Source organism: Pygocentrus nattereri, chromosome 8 (assembly GCF_015220715.1).
Source record: "Pygocentrus nattereri isolate fPygNat1 chromosome 8, fPygNat1.pri, whole genome shotgun sequence".
NCBI lineage: Eukaryota > Metazoa > Chordata > Actinopteri > Characiformes > Serrasalmidae > Pygocentrus > Pygocentrus nattereri.
Genome location: NC_051218.1, coordinates 8690728 through 8707875, shown reverse-complemented (window position 1 = coordinate 8707875; position 17148 = coordinate 8690728). Strand labels below are relative to the sequence as shown.

General features: G+C 38.8%; 1 protein-coding gene across 1 annotated transcript in view; it reads right to left on the bottom strand.

Moving 5' to 3' along the window:
• si:dkey-106n21.1 (solute carrier family 23 member 2) overlaps positions 1-14859 on the bottom strand; it is a 61833-nt gene extending 46974 nt beyond the window's left edge. The window contains exons 1-2 of the mRNA XM_017717711.2: positions 14695-14859; positions 8783-8938 (exon numbers count right to left, since the gene is read on the bottom strand). Coding sequence (XP_017573200.1) covers positions 8783-8938; positions 14695-14769 — 231 coding nt within the window. The 5' untranslated portion in view covers positions 14770-14859. The remainder of the gene's footprint in view (positions 1-8782; positions 8939-14694) is intronic.
• Positions 14860-17148: the final 2289 nt, after the last annotated feature.

The following is a 17148-nucleotide window of genomic DNA, read 5'->3' as shown; positions in this document are numbered from 1 at the left end:
TCCTGAAAGCCCTGACACAGTATGATGACTTATGACACAGTATTAAAAGTCTTGTTAAGGTACAGTTGAGTGGTGGATTGGTTTTGGAGCCATGCTTTTTTAGCTCCCCAAATCAATTTTATTTGATTTCTTTCATTTTGATCTTGTTTGAACTCGAGCCAGTTCCCAGGGTGTTTCTCCCAACGTACGCTGCTCTGGGGACAGCTGACTTGTAAGAATGTTCCTTAAAACAAATAAGCATATTTTCTTTGTTAGTTCGCAATAACAACAGAATAAAAATGTACTTTGCCGTTAAACAAAATCACACGTGTAAATATAAGTGACAGCATTTGCGACAGAAGTACAATAGGAGTAAAGCCAAAGGCCACACATTGTATCACATTGTAGCAATTTCCAGTATATGCTAAAAAATATATACTTTATATTTTCATGATGAAATACTATCCTGCCTCTAGTTTAAACACTTTTGGCCAAAAATGCACCGTGAAATATTACTGCAATTTCTCCAATAATTCAGTTTTTTTTGCCCGCCATAAGAGTTTTCATATAACATACTCATAATATTAATGTTCCTCTACTATAAAATGACAATGCTTCTCTCTATTCTGTTTCTGTCCTATTTCTATTATAGAGCTGATAGGAGTTCTAATGCATGCTGCATATGCACCCCTTTTGCTACGGTATGTAAACATGTTTACAAAATGTTTAAATAACAAAACATGTATAATACTGTGGAGTCGATATAGAAGAAGCACTACTTCAAAGCACTAAAAAGCACAACTGAACGACAGTGCAAATAGTGAGACAGGTCATCAAAAGCCACGCAACTTCACTTTGTGGTAGACAATAAACCTGCACTAACCAACCTGCTGCCCTACAAAATAAAACAAATGAACACATAGACACATCTTAAACTGACAAATGACAACATTAACAATAACTACAACAGGCGTGAGAGAGGCGTGCACGGCACAGATTTGCATATCACACCCCTGAAACCCCTTCTGAAATGTAGAGCATGTGGCAGACGCTGTCCTGGAGGCCCACACAGTCCAAAGACACAGTCTCTGAGGTGTGTGAGGGCACGTCTCCTCTAGCGCAGGATGTCAGAATGTCCATTTTCCTGTATAGGCACTAACCAGAACTTGTGCACTTTCCTTAGGCCCCCATCACAACCAGGAACCGCCTCCACCCTCTAACATCAGCTCATCCACTGCTGACGGACTTGAGTTCGATGGCCGTCGCTTCCCAGTTCACAGGTGTGCTGCTCTCAGTGCAAGGGAGCATGCCTGGATGTAGCAGTGACATTGATGTCAATAAAGTATGTGATGATAGCCGATCTTCCTAGCTGCTTTCTGTTTCCCTGCTGTCTCTTCTTTCTTCATCTCCAGCACACCACTCGCTCCTCAGCTGCTCTGTCAGATGCCTCGCGGCACACCATCTCTTCCTCAAGCTCCTCCACTGTGTAACGCTGTGTTGCACTAACGCCTCCTGCACAGATTTCTCGAATGCCTGCTGAGCCACTGTGCTCAGCTCTGCTGCCAGCAGACTCTTCGCTCTCCCTTCAGCTTCCACCACTCTAGGAGCAACTGTCTTCCTTTTCTTTACCGTCTTCCTCAACCAGCCGTCTTGCTCTCTGCTGGCTGGACCCATCCAGGAGAGAGTAAGCATTTGCCAGGTTGTCTTATTTTTCTGTCCACCTTTGATTTCATTAAAGTGGTGCCTGACTTCTTACTGCTTAGTGTCGCTATACCACTTCTGACACCACTGTGGTGGCAGAGAAGAAGATGCATAAAACTGCACATATGGGCAAACGCTCTTTAATTGAACAGGCACTTCAACACGCAGCAAGAAATGCTCAGTGCAGCACTACTGGACAACAGCGAGAATAGCGGGCAAGGTTACCAACAGCCATACAATTTCACTTCATAGTACACACTAACCACACACTAGCTAACCCACAGTCCAATGCAGTGAAACACAGCCAACACATAGACCCATCTTTAACAAACGACAGAATGAACAACAACATCAGTAGCAAATGTCAACAGATGAATAACAAATGTCTTATTTACTTAGTAGAGGATGGCACAGTTTTGCATACCATATCCTTAAATCCCTTCCTGAAATAGGGAGTGTGGTGGACGCCACAGAATACAACTGCGCTTGATATTAAGCTTTATGCTGATCTATGGACAAGTTAATTCACATTGTGGTTCTCACTTTTTGCATATGGAGTGATATGGAATTATGATAGGCAGTGAAATTTGGCCAAAACGACATATCGGGCTGTGCGGTTTGACGGTTAGTTTGAAAGCTAACTTTCTAACATAGCTAACCTAGCTAGCTGACGTTACTTAGCTAAGCTAACTTACTTCTCAGACAAAGAGGGGCGCAAAGGGTTTCTTTGTCATAACTCACTCACTGTTCATCCTTCCAGGTCGCTGTAAATTATCCTCCCCTCTTCGACTCGTCCATGTCACTGTTAGCCCTTGAATTGAGACGTTTCTGGGCTTTTTCTGACTCTTGTTGAGGTTGTGTGGGTCTGAAATTCACATGGGCTGATTAGTTAGCTTAGGTGAAGCCCTCAGCTCTGAATAAGATATAAACTATTCGCTGTTTTTGTGTCTAGGTGGAAAACTGTCCTGGGAAATCTACACATTGAAGGTATATGATAAAATTATTGTTCCCAAAGAAAACATTCTTATTTTACAAAATAATTTGCCGGTGTGTTATTACTTTTACCTTTCATTCCCCTACATAAAACTGCAACTGGGATATTTTTCATAGCATAAATGACTTACTCAGTAAAAAGTCCACCAGCATTAAAACTGTAGGTGGGTAGGTTTATATTAGGTTAATATTATTATATTATAGGTTAATATTGTATTATAGGTTAATATTATTATATTATGTTTCGATAACACACAGTGCCTTATCAGAGAGTAAATAATACTAATGCTAGGCTGCGTCTGCATAATACTTTTGAAATAATGCTGAATTAACATTAACAACATCATTAAACATTGTAAAAATGAAGTTACTATACGGTTTGCACATGCGCGGTATGACCACTTGCTGGGCAGGACCAAAGTCCTGCTTGGACAAATTGTTAGAGCACCAGTTAATGTCGAGTGTATAATCCAAACAATACAAAATTATAATATTAAATGTATTGCAATTATGTTATTCATAGCAATTCATTATAATATTGATAACAATTCCTAAAATATAACAGCATGTAAAGATACAGGCAAACAGCACCTATCTGACGACGAGTGTCTAGTAGCAAAATGCTTGAATGTTCTTGGATTCTGTTACATAGATAAGAAAACAGTCACACTGTATTTCACAACAGTCTACTACTGTTTATGAGTCACAACATAAACTGGCACATTACAGCAGTTACTGCACTTACACACATCAGCCATAATATTAAGTACATTAATACAATATTAAGTGCTTGTTTCTACATTGTCCATTTTATGAGCTCCACTTACCATATAGGAGCACTTTGTAGTTCTACAGATACAGACTGTAGTCCATCTGATTGTCTCCTTGTCTTTGTTAGCCTGTTTTCACCCACAGAGCAGGTATTATTTGGGTGGTGGGTCATTCTCAGCACTGCATTGACACTGATGTGGTGGTGGTGTGTTAGTATGGGTTGCGCAGCGCACTACGTGTTTTGTTGAGTTTTACATGAAAGTAAGTAATGCTTCATCCACAGAGAACACACATTTCTTCTGCACATTTTAGTGCAGTTACTGTTTATTTGCTGAAAAAGTACAAAAAGTAGAGCATAAAATGAGGCCTGTGGTAAAATTAGAGCACATAACGATATGGATGAACTAGCTAACCAAAGCACAAATTTTACTCCAGTAAAACGAAAGTTTCTCCTTTTAGATCTCCACTTGAGTAAAAGTACAAAAGTACTTGCCTTCAAATGTGCTTAAGCATCAAAAGTAGAAGTACTACAAGAGTAATTCTGGCTCTGATGTTCTGTTATCCTTTTTGTAACAAGTCTCATTTCATGAACTCAGTTTAGGTGAAAGTCCTCCAGCGTCTTAATTGGTAAACCAGTCTTTTAATAGAATGTCATTAATTAGTGACGCTGACGTCTATTAAAATGATCAGAAGCACAAAACACTGAAGGTAAACAGTTTCCATCAGGGAGAACCGAGTGACTCTGAAATCACTTTATACAAACAATCAAAGTTTTAGTTTAAGATTTAGTTGTAACTTAGTTCCAAGTTTAAGTTTAATAAAAACTGGCTTTATACTCAGGATCACAGATGAGCTCCTTTACTATGTTGATCTGTAGGTCTCTGTTCATAAACATAAACCAGCCCAAACTAATTTACTGTAAAATGAAATGGTGTTTGTAGAAATTCAGAAAAAAGGACTAGCACAGATATTTTATATCAAGAGAACCACTGCAAGTATTTTTATTCTTACTTAATTCAAAAGTTACACTGACAATCATTATTCAGAAAATTTCAAAGAATGGAGCTGACTCCAAATGTGATGGACACACTCTCAGAAATAAAGGTACTCAACTGCCTCTGGGGCAGTACCCATCTTGCCCCTGGAAGGTAGCTTTAAGGGTACATCTCAGTACCTTTAGTCAGGGAACATAACTGTACCATAATCCATTGAAATGATATTTTCTAAGTTGTGTTGACTCCATACACCCAGTCTCGTCTCCAGGCTTTTTATTTTATTGTCATGCTTTAAAACACTACTTTAGGAAAAGGTACAAATACATACTTTTCACCTGTAGAAAAAAACTTATTTAAGGTTCACGACTGGACATTAAAACCCCGGTTTATGGCACATTTACATTGTTTGTCCCTTGATGAACGAAAAATGCACCTTCGCAAAACCTTTATTTCTAACAGTGCAGAGTATATGACAGAACTCCCATTCTGGGATGGGGAAGTTCAGCAGATGCCAGCTTCAGCCCAGTCAGTGCACACCTCATCTTACAAACTGTTGGCACCCAAGGCTGCACTATTTGCCCAATTCTTCTTCAACCTCGAACATCTACTCAAATGCCATTGATCAAAATAATCACTTCTCTCTTCAAAAGCAGGAGTCCGTACCTGGGGTCAGTGCCTGCCATAAAAGCCCATAAAAGGAGGGAACACAATGTGTAAGAAGTGAAATCTTCTCTGCTGCTAACATACTTTAGACAGATGTTTTGTTTCAGCAGAGATCTAATATTGTGTTTCCCTGGTAGCCTACAGACAAATAGGAAACATTCTACTGGGCAAAAGACGATTCCTCAACACTGAAAAGTCAGGCATGTTTTGTAGAAAAACAATCCATCAGCTGTCAGCGTATGATCAAATCAAACCAAAACACGCCACTATTCCAGCTCCACTTCAAGGAATTCTTCCTGGTGAATGTTCAGAATCTACCGAGAAGAGATTTGTCTGCCTACATAGTCTGATGTTGAGTGTTGGGACATTTTTCAGTTGCCACAGAAAATATGCAGCTATGAGAAAGTCTTTAAAAACCACTTTGTCACTGAATTCTCAGGCCTTTTATCCAGAAAAGAGTTTTATGCCATCCTAACCACTTAATCTCCACTTACTGAAGATTCACATCCGTGACATTGAGACCCCCGGGTGAGTAGGTCATGGGCTCAAATGAGCTTCATTGGCAAAAGTAAAATTTTCTAAATGAGCCTTGCTATATAGTGATTAATAGTCCTGTCCGTATTCAACGCCTATCGGCTATTTTGCTTTCTTATAGTGGCTGCTGTTAAGAGCTCACAGTGTCTGACAATTACTCACAGTGTGTTTTTATCATTAGTCATACTGAATTCATTTTGGTGCACACTATTATGTGAACTATGCCGTACCAGACCAAGACAATCATACTTAATTCAAGCCACATCTTGTCCCATGATTGCGTGTGTTTATATTAAGCAATTGATTCATTACACTGGTCACATGAAGCGAGCTTCATGCTGGGAAGATTATCCTCATTTTCAGAAGTATATAGAGCACTTGCACTCAACAAAACAACTAAAGCTGGAGTATTTGGTGTGTCCAGTATGTGAGCTGGAACATCAGATGTTGATGTTTCTATTGTTTCTGTAGATTTATTAGCTCAAATTCATGCTGGCTTCATTTCTGTCTACAATGCATCCTAAAATCAGTCAATAAATCTTGTGTTTACATGTGTCTTGTTCCAAAACTGCGTTTAAACATATGTAGGCTGTCTGTCTCTTTCTAAGCTCTTCTCAGAGGCCTGTCAAAAGGCACTTTCGCAATGAGACAAGTTGGATGTAGTTGGAGAATATATATTGCTGGCGTGTTTTATAAGGTGAATTACGCAGTACTTTTATTTCATTTTCTGTCAAATGGACATTAAGCACAAGAATAGTTTTCAGTGTTGGCGAAAACATCAGAAACATAACAGAAGGTTACACGAAAGACTAAACAACTGAATAATTACATCATTTTTTCAGTATTCATTGTCTCCACACTTTGCCTTTATTACAGCTTCCATTCTTTTCAGGAGTTTCACTTTCAGGTTTTCTGAGAAATCTGCTGGGACATTTTCCACACCTACAAAGTTCAGTCTTAGACGTTGGTTGTATTTTATCCAAGAAAACCCAAACACATTCAATGATGCTGATGACTATGAGGTGGCCAGTTCATTGTCTTATCTTCTCAGAAATTACCTGCTGAAAAACACCTCTACGCCCATTTTGGACTGAGAACCAGGTTTAATCCTTGTGCAGAAAAGTGACACTTATTATTATGGCCAAAAGTTTGTAGACACCTACTCATCCAACCCCCTGAAATCAAAGCTTTTAATAGGGAGCTTGTTTCCAGTTTGCTTCTGGGAAGGCTTTATGCTAGATGTTGGAACAACAGAATTAGTGAGATCAGGTACAGGTGTTGGATGTTTTGTTCTGGATCATTCCAGCTCATACCAAAGCTATTGCATGGGCTGCATTGTTAAACTGTTGAATATAAAAACTTTAAAATATTTTTCTTTTACATTTTATTAATGTATTTTCAAAACCTGCTATTGAGTGTCAACATCAAATTTGATTACAGCAAGATGACTCATTTCCCTTGCTAGTTGTTTGCTTTTTGGGTGTGGAAAATATGTGCAGGGCCTATTACTGAGCACTGTAGAGGCCTAAAATCTTTTTTGTAATGTAAAAAAAAAAAAGTAATATCCCACAAACTCAATCATTTGTTGCACAATTTACTGCGCCTCATGATGTCACATTGGTCGCTGCTCAGCTTATTTGCATAAAGTCAGTCCAGGAAAGAGTGAATCACCTCACTAATAGCACATAATAGCAGCGCATTGAAATATAAAAAAAAATAATAATAATCTAACAAAGAGAAACTGTTTTGCCTGACATCACTGTATTTGTGATGTAAAGCCTCTGCTGTTTAAAATTTCAACACCTTCTTGTGCCCCTGACCTCCTGAAATTCATAATTCTTACATGTAAAAGTGTGTCTAGACTGCATAAACAGACCTGCATTGCAGATTGAGGCTCCAGAACTCTCTTGAGAACATTCTTCTCTTTGAGACATTTTTCTCTTTGATCTGCTGCAGCTACAGGAGCAGCAATCCAGCTGCCCAAGCCACTGCAGTAGTTTGTTGAGAGATTATGGCGCGCACATCTCCTACCACATTCTTGGAAGGCAACCCTCCCACAGAGTTTCATTCCAACCATAATCTAACACACCTTGCACAAGTATTTAGAAGCTTCTGAGATTTAGGCTAACTGGATCAGGTGTGCTGGATCAGGCTTGGAAATAAGTCTATATGAGTCCATAGGCAGAGAAATGTGCAGAGAAGGTCAGGTTTACGAGGTGCACCTTGTAACTACATGCATTTTTCATTTTATCAAAGCCAAATATTCGACTCTTCAATAGTTACACTAACCACTGGGATAACAAAATCCAGGACCCTGAATGCATTAGTAGGCATACAGTATGAGCAGGGCTAATAAATTGTGCAACAAATAATGGAGGACAGTCAGTAAGTGCAACATAGCACCTACAGTACTAAGCAGAATTCAGAGACCACCCATAATTTCCAGTCATAATGTACAGTAAGAACAAATTATTCATTTTTTTCAGAGGATATTTCTGAGGAGATATATACTAGATATAAAACAATCTGCTTACTTAAGGAAGGGAAAAGCAAAAGGAAACTACATGAAAAACTGGAGTTTATTGAAAAAATTAGAGTTCAAAATATATAAATATTAGAGTTCAAATTTTATAATATATAAAATTAAAAAATGATTAAAAGATACAGCAAAAATAAGACTCCTGACAACTGTGTGGAACCTAGTAGACCAGCAAAACTGTCTCCATCAGATAAACAGCACTTAAAGACTTTGTCATTGAGAAAGAGGAGAAAATCAAGCTGCTTCAGATCTGAAAACATCCGGCGGTTTCTGTACATCCTTCCACTATGAGAAAACAACTCTGTTTTCTGTTGTCTGGAAACTGACATTTTCAAATTAAACAAAGCAGAATGATGGAACGACCACTCCAGAGCAAAGACGGGAAGCTGTGGAAGATTGGAAGCTGCAAAGAGCAATGGGTAGATACAATAAATACTGAAAAAATTACATTATATTTAGTTGTTAAGGCTTCGGTGTCAATTTATATTTTTTCCTGATGGTCTTTTGCACAGTGCTGTAAATAATGGGTGTTTCTTATAAAATGGCCAATGTGTGTAGGTGCAGGGTAGGTTGACCTCATTCATAAGCTAAAAAGATACTTTCTCACCTGGAAGCCCAGGAGAACACAGAGGTACCAAGGTGGACGGTCATTGATGGAGTAGATGAGGGTATTCCCAGGCCTCTGGTCAAGGGTCTCATCCAAGCTGTCGATCCTTGGTTCTGTTATGACCATATGGTCTGGCTGGTGGCTGTTTCCTGAAATCTGTGGAAAAATGATTCAAAGTGACATTTAAATGGCCAAAATTAGGCTGAGATATTTAAACATATCCTAGGCTATGGCAAATTGACTAAATCAGTTAAGCTTTTCTAGCAAATGGTCGCACTTTTCAAGATCATGGGAAAAGTTATGATTGCTTTAAGTACAAAAATCATCAAAAACATGTTGCCACATTTTGCAGTCATGTGGCAAAACCAACAATGCTGGTTTCTCTTGGAAGCAATGAGCCATTTCCTCCTTATCAGCGCATTTGTCACGAATTGCTTTCTTTTCTTTCTCTTTTGATTCAGGCCTCTTTGTTTGTTTCTGCATCACCACTTATGACCAATGGGATGCCACTTCACCCGAAAGTCCACTGCTGGTAAAAATGAGGGCTTTAACTGGTGCTAATTCAGTGAATAAACTACTTTGATGCTAAACTAGGCCAGCGTGGCTCACCGGGAAAACATGATAGTCTGTCAGGAAACTGGTGACTCATGTTAACACAGAGAGGTCAGGCGCGAAAGTACAAGTCCCCAAGGACAACGTTTAAGAGAGTGTCCTCTGTGCTCTTTTTCCCCAAACTCAATAGAACGAGTCTCTTTTGAGGATGGCTGACAAGATATGAGGACATGATTACGGCCTTCTTGCTAGTTTGTGATTTATGGACCCTGAAGTGAAAGGCAGCTTTTTGAAGGGCAGTTCTGCACTTTTAAACTTGTTCGCTCTTTTGTGCTTGTTGGCCCATAGAAAGAAGTAATGAAGCATTTTCATACTGGAATAATAATTCAAACCTAATGCTCTCCACTCCCACACGCCCATCCACACATGTGCATGGGCTGACATCTTCAACACATCATTCATTGCCCAAATAAAGGACTACTTAGGATGTACTGCCATCTGCTGGTAAAAAGTGAAAATGTCTGTCTAGAAAGGATTTCACAGTCTTAGGGTATGTTCCTTGCATGTTAGAGGAGATGAACAGTTAATTGGATGGTTCAATTGAGCATGATTTTAAAAATGATCATTTTAAAAGGCATGTCTAAAACTAGCATCAATATGTTATTTGTCGTGTTACATGACCGTAATACTGCAGCATTGCGTCCCTCAGCTACATCTCGTTTTTATGTCCAGTCAGTGTTCTTGCGCCTACAGTACTAAGCATACACTACACAAAAACGTCATGTGAATACTGGGAATCTTTTCAAAGTGATAAAGAATTCCTGACTGCTGCAGAGGCTAATTTGCATTGAAAGTCTGACTCTGTACTGAGGCCTTCAGTCTAAGTCAAACCTTCAGTATAGAGTTAAACAGTCTGGCTTTCACTCTGCATTGAAGGCTTTGCTTTCCACTGAAGGCTTAACTTTGCACTGAAGTCTTGCCTCTTCTCTGATGGCCCAACTTGATGCTTAAGGCTGAACTTTGTTAACTTTGTTGATTATGTATTGAGGGCCTGACTCTGTAACGAAGTTCTGACACTGCACTGAAGGCTTGATTCTGAAATAAAGGCCTGACTCTGCACTGAAGGCTTCACTCTGTGTTGAAGGCCACTTGACTCTGCACTGAAGGCCCAACTCTGCATTGAAGACTTAACTTTGCACTGAAGACCTGACTCTACACTGAAGGTTAGATCTACACTGAAGGTTTGAGTCTGCACTGAAAGCTTGACTCTGTGATAAAGGTCTGACTCTGCACTGAAGGCTAGATACTCTACTGAGAGCTTGACTTTGCACTGAAGGCTTGACTCTGCACTGAAAGCCCAGCTGGAGCTTGACTAATTGAGAACAAGTCTATAAATCCTCTCAGCTCCTGGCCTTTGTCGTGTGCCCAGATGACTGTGCCCAGAGAACACATAGCAGCAGGCTGGACCAGGACACCACAGCTCTGTCCAATACCCAGTGGGATTCCCCTCATACAGCTGATATTTATTATTCTAAAACTCCGGTCGTCATAGAGAAAAGCACTACAGCTGGTCACGTCCAAGATCCTGTTGTGATTGTCCAGGTGTCCATGTGCTAGAAATGGCCTACAGGTGTTTTTTTGACCACAATTTAAGTGAATTACTTTTATTTTTGTAACATTTTAATGGTCAAAGCAAAAAGTGGACCTTAGGCAGGGCCATAAAAAAGCTCCGTGCAAAACAACTCAGGACAAATGTTGGCCAGTAGCTTTTAAAATGACTGGAACCAATTTATTACAATCTTCTGGTGTTACTTTAACAGACATCCTGTCCAGTATACCTTTAAAACAGTTAGTTTATGGATGCTCATATATAAACTTTACAGATCGGTTTAAATGGGGAAAAGAAATTCCCAGCTCTAGGGAAGAGATCTCCTTGACTTGACTCTTGATTATGTTCCAGCACTGCTCAGCGGAGCTGAATTTAGTTTGCATTTGCTAGATGAATTCCACTCACCTTATTAAGGTACGCTTAGCGCAGTCTTAATACCCAGTGTAAGAACTATCTGACTCATGTAGACCCAGAATTTCCCATTATCTGATTACTCAAGTGCATATAAATGCATTGATCAGTTTACCGACAAAAAGTTTTCAGATTAGACAAAGCTTCCGTGACATGCAAAGATGCAGGAAGTGCTCATAGACGCTTTTTAAACACTCTTTAGGTCATATGGACACATTTAATAGTAAAATTGCATACTTACATTATATAACTGACAGCTTTGAAAGTGATAATGTATCTGGAACAGGTGGCATAACATAGCAACTGCTGTACATTTATGGTTATGGGATAATGCCTTGGCACAAAAATGCAGTTATTTTAAAACATTGTCTTGTGGTTTTTAACCCCGCTGTGTAGTACCCAAGACATACTCTAAACGAGGTAATCATGGGATATATTGGCAGCTTGAGCATGAGCACAATGGATCTTCTAAAGAGTTTGTGTATCAAGATAAATCTACACTATGTGGCCAAAAATATGCGGACACTGGACCTTCATACCTATACAAACTAGTTGGATGTCCCATTCCAAAACCATCGGCATTAATATGAAGTTGAGTGTGTCTGAGGAAATTTGTGCCCATTCATTCGAAGGAACATTTGTGAGGTTTTAGACTCTCATTAGACTTTTCAATTAATCCCAAAAGTGTTGGGTTGGGTTGAGGTCAGGGTCCTGTGCAGGCCACTCCACTTTATGGAGCTCGCTTTGTGCACAGGGGCACAGTCATGCTGGAACAAGAAAGGGTCTTCCCCAAACTGATGCCACAAAGTTGGAAGCATGTAACTGTTTAAAATGTCTATGTATGCTGTAGTATTAACATTACCTTTCACTGCAACTAAACTACTGTTAGCACTACGTGTTTTGGTAGGTAACGTTCTCCTGGCATCTGCCAGATAGTGAAGCTGGATTGGTCACTTCAGAGAACGTTTCCTCTGCTCCAGAGTCCCGTCGCTGTGTTCTTTACACTACTCCAGCTGACACTTGGCATTGCGCATAATGGTCTTAGGCTTGAGGGCAGCTACTTGGCCATGGAAACCCATTTCATGAATCTCCTGATCCACATTTCTCATGTTGGTGTTGCTTTTAGACATGGTTTGAAACTCTCTAGTGAGTGATGGTCAATGTTTAGGTGCTATGCACTTCAGCACTCTGTAGTTTTGCTCTTCGAGATTGTGTGGTCTACCACTTTGTGGCTGAGCTGTTGTTGCTCTTAGACACTTCTATTTCATGATAATAGCACTTACAGTTGACCAGGGCAGATTTAGCAGGGAATTTGACAAACTGGCTTTTACCAAACGTTGCATCCTATTACATGTGCCAGTTTTGTCCTTTGTCAAATCATGTTTTGCTGATTTTCTAAGTGAAAATAAAGCTCTAATAAATAAAAAAGGCTGTTTCCTTGAAAATTGTAAATAGTCCCCATTTTAAAATACACTGGGCCAGATGAATATAGAGGACAAATGACAATTCACTGCAGGACTGTCACATTTGATTCTGTAAAATTTTCCAAGATGATTAGAAAAACAGGATTAAATTTTAACATGTACATTTTTATATTAGCTAGTAATAGTACACATTTGGAAGAGCAAAACCCTCTACAGGCTTTTATTAGTTTACTAATGCCTTATATATTCTAGCCTTTTTCCCTTTCCAGATAAAAGTTGGACAGTTTGGTCAGGGGAATAATAATGAGAAATTATAACCGGGAAATAAGTGAAGAAATTGTACTGTAGCAGCTGCCATGGGGCACTGCTGGCTGTTGTGGGTTGGTAATAAGATGTATTATGTGTTATTCTGTGGTAGGGTGTGGGTTAATTAGTTGGGTGTTTACCATAGTAAGGATTCTTTGGCTAACAGTGACCTCCCTACTGTTTTGCCTGGTTTTCAACTGTTTTTTTCTGCCATGTTTTGAATAAAAAATCATATACAAGCAGAAATCATAGCTTCTCCTGTGTGTTCTTCTGCATGAGGGTACAGAATAAAGTGAATGGCAGCATATTAACTATAATGTGATTTATAATGAAAATCCCTCCAGGATCCAGTGAAAGATATCTTCTTTGATTTGTTCCAAAAAGGGTCTAAAGCAACATTTAGACCTGGTACTTATATGCAACCTTACCCCTTAGTATGAAAATAGTCCTTGTTATCTTGAAGGGAAACTTCCTATCCGTTGTAATTAGCCCTACTTTCTTGAAAGGAAATAGCAGAATCCTTAATGCTCAATGTAATCTAAGAAAAAAAAAGTGTGAGATGAAAAAATGGAAAAAATGGAAGTGTCCCAACTTTTTGGAAGCAGGGTTGTAATAAAACTCATTTAGAGTGGTTTGAAGTGAAAGGCTCTGTTCTAGAGAAACTTACTGAGCAAGAGATGTTCACAGTGGTGATGATAGGAACCAGACGTCCAAGGCATTTATTGAGAAAAGTTACCTCACAGAAAATTATACAAAATGGTTACGAATGCACTGCCTGATGCTTTTGAATTTAGGGCTTAAAATGTATGTTTGTTTAAAAGTGATTCATGGTAGGGTGGTCCATGCAGGTTGGTGTAAGGCAAAATAGAAGCCAATGATTTTGTTTTCGCATGGTCCGCTGTTTCACCATTACAAATATTAAATACTGTACAAAAATGAGAATAGGTACAATAAAAAGTGTGTATGTTATGCACAATGTGACTCCTGGTTCCTATTTGTACTGCTACACTGCATTTTGTCCAGTGAAATGATCTTAATTCTAGTCAATAAAACTAATATTTCTTATATTGAGATGGTTGTGCACTTATTCTAAGATTATATAACTTATTTCCAAACATTTGTACTTGTTTGAAGTAATTTTATTGAGTAAAATGATCTCATTACACTGGCACATTTCTTAAAACAAGCAAAATTATCTGCCAATATAGTGAGATCATTTAAAAATAATCTGAAATTAATTGCCAATCTCAACAGGAGAAATATTGTATGTGTCAACTAGATTTAAAATACTTTTACTTGACAAGATACTATTTTTTGAAGTGTATCAAAAATTCTGACTTTCTCTACAGTGTACTGTCTCATGTTGAACCGCTTTAAATGACTGTAAACCATTTTACCATTTAATTATTCAGACATTTTAAAATCATGGGAATTATTCCTTCCAAACTCTGCAAAATCTTAATCCACTTTCAGTACAGAAAACAGCCAGTGGACAAAGCACGTGCTAAACCATGTGATGCCGAAACAACAAGCAAATTATCAAAAAATTGCATTTACGTGCTCCCGCAGGCCGGCATCAGTTTTGGTCCCAAATGACTGGCTGCACTTACTTCACATGACGCTCCTGTGGCTTCTTTTTCCTTCAGCACAATCTCTACCTTTCCGTCCACTTGAGAAAGATGCATGACTGACCTGGCCTGAGGAGGAGGCAGAGGGGCACTGAGCTGCGAGAACTCCACTCATAAGAGAAGTTCTGAGCAAGAGTGGCCTTTGGAGCTTACAGAGGCTACGTCAGGCTGGTTGTCAAGGTTACCAGAGCCACATATTACTGGAGGCTTCACTAGGCATCTGTATAATCACCACCCGCACTATGTTCTGTGTTGTGTTCTTTTTTGTTTTCTTAAGTCATGTGCCTGCCTAGGAATGCTCAGTGGACTGAGGGTGCACATGGAGGACGGCTGAGTTCCATACAGTTTATTGCAGGGCTGCTTGATTGGAATAAACAAGAAAAGAAAAAATAACAGACAAAATAATATGTGGTATATTATAGCCTTCATTTGGAAGTTTTTGGAATTGATCCATCTGTGTAAAAATATTAATATACCCAAAATTCATGACAAGACCTCATATCTAAATTTTTTCAGGTTTTGGCCTAATTTGACTATGCTTGTTGGCCTTTACATAGCGTGTAAAGTTCATGGAGTATGGACCAAAAGAAACGGCCCAAAATGACTCGGAAATGAGTTGGAAACACATCTGGTTCCACTGATTTACATTAAAAGTTAGGTATGTTTTTTTCTTCTCCTATAACGCTACCATTATATATATATATATATATATATATATATATATATACTGTTGCTAGCATGGTATATACCAAACGGAATACTATGATTCTCCAAGAGAAGAATCCTACAGCTCAAAGACTGTTCTACAATCAGCAATACAATACCAACTTTGAGATGTTTGGGGATCACAGCACCTTCAGAAAAGTATCAAACCACAAATGCCTTACCCTGTCCTGACCCAGAAGCCTTTAAAGTTGAACTCAAGGTCATTTAGCCCTTTGGAAGAGCACAACATTAACTGAAACTCTTGTTCAGAGCCTTCATCTAGGCTTCTGTGCTGTTGAGAATGCTTGAGCTCAGTTACATTTATATTGAAGGAAAGAACATACTAGAATATACACATTTAATACCAGGCCCTTTTGGTCACTGATATCATCCATGTTTTGCCTGTTCCCTTCTTCGCCCTTGCTAATGTCATAGTCAAGTGGTCAAGCATGTATCTATACTGAAACAGCCTCAATGTTGTCCTTAAACAGCTGTTCATGCAGACAGCTGGGTGTCTCATCATGTGAAAGTCTGAGAACAGGGCAAACCAAACACTAACTAGACATTAGCAACAACTAAACAGCTAATACTCATTAGCTTGCTCTGCAATATGATGATATCTATCATATTGTGATAAATTATCTCACAGTACACCGTTCTGATATAGTAAGATAGGGAAATTGGGCCTCTCAGAGGGAGTTAAACCACATGCATGTCTCCATGGCAAAACAGGAAAAGAGTTTGATCAGTTTCAGGTAGTAGCACCCGAGCTTTCTGTGCACTACTGTGTTTTCTATTACTGTATAATAGGTGCTTGAGGCTGCTTTTATTGTTGGATGCTCTTTTTTTTCTGAGTGAGGAGCTCATTCAGAGTGTGCTTTGGATTATTAGAAGCTTATTATTGATTGATTGATTAAGCAAAGCAATAAAAAAGGAGCTTGCTTGCTCAAAATGGCATTTTGAGACACAACATGAATAAAATCCGATCTGTTAGATGATATTCTCTACATATAAAAAGCATAATTTCGATAGTGTGTTATCAATGAAGAGTGAATATGAAACAGCAGAAGTAGTCACTTTGTTGTGTTGGCATTAAGGACTAACTGGATTTACTGTAGTATACACTCTCAGAAAAAAATGTGTGGAACTGTCACTGGGACAGGTCCCCTGTTGTCAATGGGATGGTACCCTCAAGGGACATCATTGTACCATAACCCGTCTCGTCTCCAGGCTTTTTATTTTATTGTTTTGTTTTAAAACATTAGGTTATAAAGAAAGGTACAAATACGTACTTTTCACCTGGAAACACTTACTTAAGGTAGACAAGTGGTACCACTGTGGTACCTTTGAGGGAACATTTACATTTACATGTACCTTCACAGAACCCTTATTTCTAACAGTGTAGTCTGCATAAGCTGTTCAAGCTGATCAAACCTCGGAAAAAAGAAATGACGGTCATCACATATCTTTTAAAAAAAAAATGTTTTATATAACCCTACATTTGTACAGTGTCCTTGAGTGTTGAGAAAGGCGCTTTTAAATTAAATTTATTATTATTATTATTGTGTTGGTATTTCATGATGATTCCCTGATGTGACCCTTAAAAATGGCCCATGTTCCATTTCACAGTATTGCGTATAGTACTAAAAGGCTATTTATATACCATTTGATTGATCAGTTAATGGAACTGAGTATATGAAACTACCTGCATATCATTCAGGCTACCTATGC